The sequence below is a fragment of the Capsicum annuum genome, chromosome 11 (genome assembly GCF_002878395.1).
Source record: "Capsicum annuum cultivar UCD-10X-F1 chromosome 11, UCD10Xv1.1, whole genome shotgun sequence".
NCBI lineage: Eukaryota > Viridiplantae > Streptophyta > Magnoliopsida > Solanales > Solanaceae > Capsicum > Capsicum annuum.
This window is the reverse complement of record NC_061121.1, coordinates 6,148,951-6,155,878: the sequence shown is the minus strand read 5'-3', so window position 1 is coordinate 6,155,878 and position 6,928 is coordinate 6,148,951. Positions and strand designations below refer to the sequence as shown.

Below are 6,928 nucleotides of genomic sequence, written 5' to 3'. Positions count from 1 at the left end.
TAGTGGAATAGTTAACCAAGTGGATACGGGTTTAAAATAATGAACACTAATCATCAAATATGGAATAGATATAAATCGAATTGGGACAATAGCTTGGCACGTCTTACACAAATCCGGTGTAAGCCACTGTTTGATAACAGGTTTTAAGTTATGATAGCTGTAGCATAACTTAAATATCCGGACAGTTTGGAGATTCATTGCTTATTGTATTCATGTTTAATTGTCTGCAGGTTATTTTTGCCAATCATCTAATATGATGCCTCCAAATGGGAACAATCAACTTTTATCTCCCCCCAATGTACTTAGAAACCTTCCCGATAATTTAATCAACGACATCTTAACGAGGTTGCCTTTACGAGATGCTGTGAGGACAAGCATCTTATCGAAGAAATGGAGATATAACTGGTGCGGACTTCCACAAATCGAACTTGATCAAACACTTTGGAAAGCAAAAGAGGACTTGACATCTGCTAAAATTGGGTTTGCTAACATTCTCTGTCATCTCTTGACCCTTCATACACGACCAATTACCAAGTTTACTCTCGACATTCCTCTTCTAACACAATATGTCCTAATATTGATCACTTGATATATTTCCTCTCTAGGAATGGCATTCAACATCTTGTCCTTAAACTTCCTATGGATAACCAACACAAACTGCTCCCGAACCAATACAAACTGCCTTCATCATTCTTCACATGCTCGCAATTGAAGCATCTGTTTCTCCAGCAATGTCTAATACATTCGCCACCACTCTTTAAGGGATTTGATAGATTAATTAGCCTAGAACTAATTGAAGTCACAATTTCTTCTGAATTGCTTGGAAGTTTAATCTCCCATAGCCCGTTACTTGACCATTTGGTGTTGGATTGCAACGAAGTTTCACACCACGTTGAAATTAGTGCTCCCAAGCTGAGGTCATTTTTCTTCTCGGGCAATATAAACTTTTTACATCTAAAAAAAGTCCCTCTTCTCTCCGAAGTTTCTTATGAGCCTGTAGAATTTTCTATAGACGCAGAACATGATCTTGCCAAGATTTTTGAGTCTATTCCTGCTCTCGAGAATCTTTGCTGGAATCACGAGTGTCTTCAGGTAATGTTGTTTCGTGGCTTAATTCTAGTGCATGTTCATAGATGTACCATCGTTTGGGCTTTGAACCATCCTGATTTTTGACATTTTCTTCCCAGGAAGAGTATGTTGGACCAGCTGAAGTTATACCAACAAGGCTCCCCTTCGCTCTCAACTGTCTTAAACGCCTTGACATATATAAGATTACTTTGGGAGAGTTCTTTGATCTTTCGTTTGCTCTTTGCTTGATAAGAAGCTCCCCAAATTTAGAAGAACTTGAAATTAAGGTTGTTAATGATGTTTATTTTTCTCTTTTAATGTGTTTTTAATGTTCAATTTTTAATTCAAGCTGATGAGTTTTTCTTGATCTTTTCTTAGATGTTTTTTATTAGGGATGAGTGTTGTAATGAACCTATGCCGCGGGATGCTATTGATGAGATTCCTGCAAGCTTCTCAGATATGACATTTAATACCCGAAGACAGTGAAGATTAAACATGTATCAAGAGCAGAAGCTGAAATGCAACTTATCAAGGTTTTATTGGCCAAGTCTCCAGCGCTGGTCAAAATGGTAATCGAGCCCTGCAGAATGGAAGATCAAAAATCTCTCAAAGTACTCGCGGAGATAACAAATTTTCAGCGGGCATCATCTAAAGCACAAGTTGTGTATAATGTAGATTAGTATGCATATCCCAGCTTGATCTTCACGTGTCCTCAATCAGGTTGTGATCTTTGGGAACACAAGTGAACTTGGACGAACGTGTAGTGTGTTGTGGATTAATTCTCTGTTTGATGAAATTTCTGTAGCAATCATGATACATTTTTTCAACAGCTTTTGCTTAATCTTCAAACAGTTGCCAGGAGGTTTTGTAGTATGAATGTATTAGTACTTCACTAGTAGCACTGCTATACAACTCTTATCAATTTAATTCAATATTGTTTTTCTTTTGTTTCCTCTCTACTTCTTTAGAGGTAGTGGTATGGACTGCGTATACTCTATCCTCCCAAGATCCCACTATGTGGGAATATTTTGTTGTTGTTGTTGTATTGTTTTTCTTCTGTTTCTTATGGAGTTATTCAGTCTTCGGGAAAGGGACCAATATACCCCGAACTATGATAAATGATACGTATATACCTTCCGTCACATTTTAGGTATACATATGAATTTACCATAAATGAAATGGTATGTATATGCTCCTCACACTAACGGTAGGAGTGTATCTATAGCCAAAATATGACAGAGGGTATATACGTATCATTTATCATAGTTCGGAGGTACATTTGTCCCTTTTTTATTCTTTTTGATGTCACATACGAGTTGTTGTCTTTCTTTCAGATTGATCTAAATTTGTAGAGCTCGTCGAAAAATGCTGCTTAAGAGTTATTATTCCTATTCAAAAGGCAGAGGAGGTAATGTCTTTTGATCGTTAAAAGGTTAAGTAAAAGACATAATCCACAAACATGCTTTTTAATTTGGTGTCGGTTGGAATCTATGTTTTTTCACCTTTGAATGCGCACAAGTAAACATTTAAAATTGTATAAAATTGAACAAGTATATACTCTCATCCACTTATAGAAATACTGTGTGTCGAATATATTGAATTTCTAAGAGGGATGTTAATATTGATAACTAAGAAGGAAAAAGGGCAAACATGACCTAATCTCTTTTAATTTTATATGGCCTCCACTCCTTTGTCCGAATTCAAAATATATTTGGCAAATCAAGAAAAATAATTAGCCAAAAATAATTCAACTACATCAAAAAAAAAAAAAAAAAAAAAAAAAGGCTAAAGAGTATCCTAATTTATTTAGGACAATATTTTTTAAATTTGTATAGAAAACGAATAAGCTAAATACCTCTGTAAAAGAATCCATTGTTCTTTATTACGTAGTTATTATTATAGAAAGAAGATAATAAAACTCGACAAAGCTTGGCATAAAAGGTAACCTTGATTTTGTTTGTTGGAATATTTTTTAAAATTTCTTTTTAAATTATAATGTTAGAGCTAAATCCATTAATTTTATATACAATAGTTCTGTAATTTTTAAAATTTTGTCATTTTGATGGCAATATGTTCCACCATGACAATTTTTCCACTTTTAGACAAAACCTACGATTTAGCTCGTCTTTGTGAAGACTTTTCAAACTTAATTAACTACCCTAAATTATAAATAATCCCAAATTCAGCTGAAGTTTATAATACGAATATTGATATAGTTTTTTGCATGGATTAATCTAACCAAAATTAATAGTCACGCCATTCATGAACAAATTCAGGCCATTTTTCTAACTTAATTCTCTAAATTACTTGTTTTGCATGTCTTTCTTAGGGGGTGGAGTCACATGGATGCAACGTTTTCATCTGAAATAATCCCTTCGCTGAAAAATTATATTGGATGTTCAAGGTAATTTTTATATGTATATATATATATAGTATATGTTCAATTTGTTTGGATTCTTTTGTGTTTACATTTTTATAGTTTGAATGTCCTCGAAAATTCTGACTTTGCTCATGTTATAGATATATTGCTAACCCTTAGAGTACCTCCTCTATTAACTTAGTCTCATCATGAATATTGTGCAACTTTTCAAAGCTTTCAAGGGTAATTTTAATTTCTTGATATTTTGCTCTATGGTATTTTGAGTTTTGATTATTAAATATAAGTGTTTATATTATGTCTACTAAGATTAACTAGGCTATGCATGCAAATTCTAATAGTAAACCTATTAGTGCAAAAATTAAATCATAAAATAGAAAGTTAATAAAGGTACAGTAGTTTGATGTATTTTTTCTCCTTGTAGCTACTATGATATATTCTTGTTTATTTTCTGCAGATTGTTATTGCAATCATTTAAGATTATGTCTCCGGATGCCCCCGATGCTCTTAGCAACCTTCCAGATGGTGTAATGGATGACATTCTTATGAGGTTGCCTTTACGAGATGCTGTGAGGACAAGCATCTTATCGAAAAAATGGAGATATAGCTGGTGCAGAATTCCACAAGTGAAACTTGATCAAACACTTTGGAAAACAACAGAGCAGTTAATGTCCCCTAAAATTGGATTTACTAATGTTGTCTATCATCTATTGTCCTTTCATACAGGACCGATTTTCAAGTTTACCCTCGACATTCCTGATCTAATAACTTGTCCTGAAATCGACAACTTGATGCATTACCTCTCTAGGAATGGCGTTCGACATATTGTTCTTAAACCTCCATTGGAGTGTAGACCGTACAAATTGCTTTCTTCATTTTTCACATGTTCGCAATTGAGGCATGTAAGTCTCCAGGACTGTCTAATACGTCCTCCACCAGCCTTTACAGGATTTGATAGGTTAATTAGCGTAGAACTAAGACGTGTCACGATTTCATCTGAATTACTGGGAAGATTAATCTCTAATTGCCCGTTGCTTGAGCATTTGGTGTTGGAACACGACGAATATTCAAACCAAATTGAAATTAATGCTCCCAATCTGAGGTCATTGTTCTTCACAGGCAATATAAACTTTTTACAGCTTAAAAATGTCCCTCTTCTTTCCAAAGTTTCATATGAGCCTACAGTCTTTTCTGTAGGGGCCGAACATGATCTTGCCAATATTTTTGAGTCTATTCCTGCTCTCGAGAATCTCTGCTGGAATAATAACAACGTCCAGGTAATGATGATTCATGACTTAATTTTAATGCATCTTTTAGGCTTTGAATCATCCTGATTTTTGTGACATTTTCTTCCTAGGTCGTGAATGTTGAACCAGCTATGCCAACAAGGCTTCCTTTTGCTCTTAACTGTCTTAAACGCCTTAGTATATCCCAGATTACTCTGGGATTTGAGCTTACTTTTGCTCTTTGCTTGGTAAGAAGCTCCCCGTATTTAGAAGAAATTGAAATTCAGGCTGATCCTGATCTGGTGTACTATAAACCTATGTGCCGGAATGCTGTTGATGAGATTCCTGCAAGCTTCTCCGACATGACTTTTAATCACCTGAAGACAGTTAAGCTTTACAATGTAGCAGGAGCAAAGGCGGAAATGCAGCTTATCAAGGTTTTATTGGTCAAGTCTCCAACACTGATCCAAATGGTAATCGAGCCTTGTAGAAAGGTAGAAATAGAGTCAGAGATAATAAATTTTCAACGGGCATCATCTAAAGCCCAGATTGTGTATAGCGTAAAGAGTAAATAGAAAAGAACGTTGATGCAGTGATGAGAAGACTATTAGTTTGGGAACACAAGTGAAAGTTTTTGACTAATCTGTTTCATAATGCTGAGTTTAACATATAATATATGGTGAACACAATTTTTGCTTAATGTTCAAAAAGTTAGGTTTTGTAGTACTTCACTAGTAGCACTGCTATGCAACTCCTATCAGTAAATTCAATATAGTTTTTCTCATGTTTCTTGTGGATTTATTCTATTTTGCTGCAACGCATCACTCGAGCCTTGGAAACAGCCTCTGACAGAAAAGCAAGGTAAGGTTGCGTACTATAGTAGACTCTAGTGGTCGGATCCTTCACATAGCGAGAGCTTATGTGCACCGAGCTGCCACCTTTTCTTTAAAACTATCCCATTTAATGCAGCGTGATTGGACAATTGCAGAGTAACTACATTTGCAAATGCAATGTGTATGGGTCACCTTTGCTTGTTTCCAATCAGATGAAATTGTCTTTAAATGTCTCAGGGAACTAATGAAAGTTTCAACTATTTATCGTTCCATTTACTTACTTAAATTATCAATTTTCCATGTGTTACATATCTTAATCATCACTCCCTTTATATTATCACATACCTCGATGTTGAGTTGGCTTATATGCTCTTGCTATCAATTGGGAACAAATATTACGCCGACTCAAATCGAGGTGTGTTCTGATATAAAAGGAGTGATAATTTAGGTAGGTAAAGAACGATATATGTGTGTATGAAACTCGCGACTAGGTATGGCTCATGTGCGGAAGAATAAATAGTCGGTTCATATAAAATTATGTTCACAATTAAAGATGAGGTTGGACAAAGATATTGATGATTGTAGCACATGATTAAATATAATTTATTCTTGATTATGAGAATGGTCGTATTCCAACTTCTTGTACTAGTACACTTTGCGTGTATTAAACGAACCAAAGATAGATGATTGTTTGTCTTCTGAATTTTGTGAAACTCTGGATCATTAGATGTACTTATACTCTTAATATTGATATAATTATTATGATAAATGTAATCTGTTCGTTATCTTAATCTATCAAAAGGATGAAACTCTTTTGTGAGTTAATATGTTCCTGATAGGTTGGATAATAGTGACAAATGATATTTGTGAAGTAACAATTAGTTGATGGAATCTATGTCTCGTCCTTGCGATTGATGATAACCATTTATGTTTTTTATAAGTTTTCATGTGAAAACCCTAGATTTTGTATCCGTCACATAAAGGATTAAATTAATATTAAACAATCAGAAATTTAATTTGGTTGATTGCTATTAAAATTACGCCGAGGAATGCTGTTAGGAATTTTTGGTGGAATGATCTCTAATTAATTATGCTAGGTTAATTCGTTCATTTAGCGAACTAATACCATAATTAGAAGCCTAAAAAGATTGTGGTCCCTTTGGGAAGGAAGAAATCAATTTTCTAGAAGCAACTGAATCTAGGATGAAAAAATCGAACCGACCGATAAATCCAACTGATAAAATGTTATTGCTATTGAGTTATTGGGTTAACGATTTTTTTATGGTTTTATAAAAAAAATTATTGGGTTAGTGGTTCGGTTCGATTTTTTTTTATTGGGTTATTGGGTAAACCGATAACCCAATAAGAATATATATATATATATATATATATATATATATATATATATGACTTATTATATATTT

The 6,928-nt window shown here is 34.2% G+C and overlaps 1 protein-coding gene across 1 annotated transcript; it reads left to right on the top strand.

Annotated features, from left to right (window-relative positions):
• Positions 1–256: 256 nt before the first annotated feature.
• Positions 257–5,275, top strand: LOC107847174. Its single transcript, XM_047399260.1, is given in 8 exon segments — positions 257–565; positions 568–1,092; positions 1,188–1,355; positions 1,548–1,747; positions 1,874–1,930; positions 3,398–3,472; positions 3,903–4,722; positions 4,803–5,275. Coding segments are annotated over 8 exon segments (2,598 nt in total). The 3' UTR covers positions 5,247–5,275.
• Positions 5,276–6,928: the final 1,653 nt, after the last annotated feature.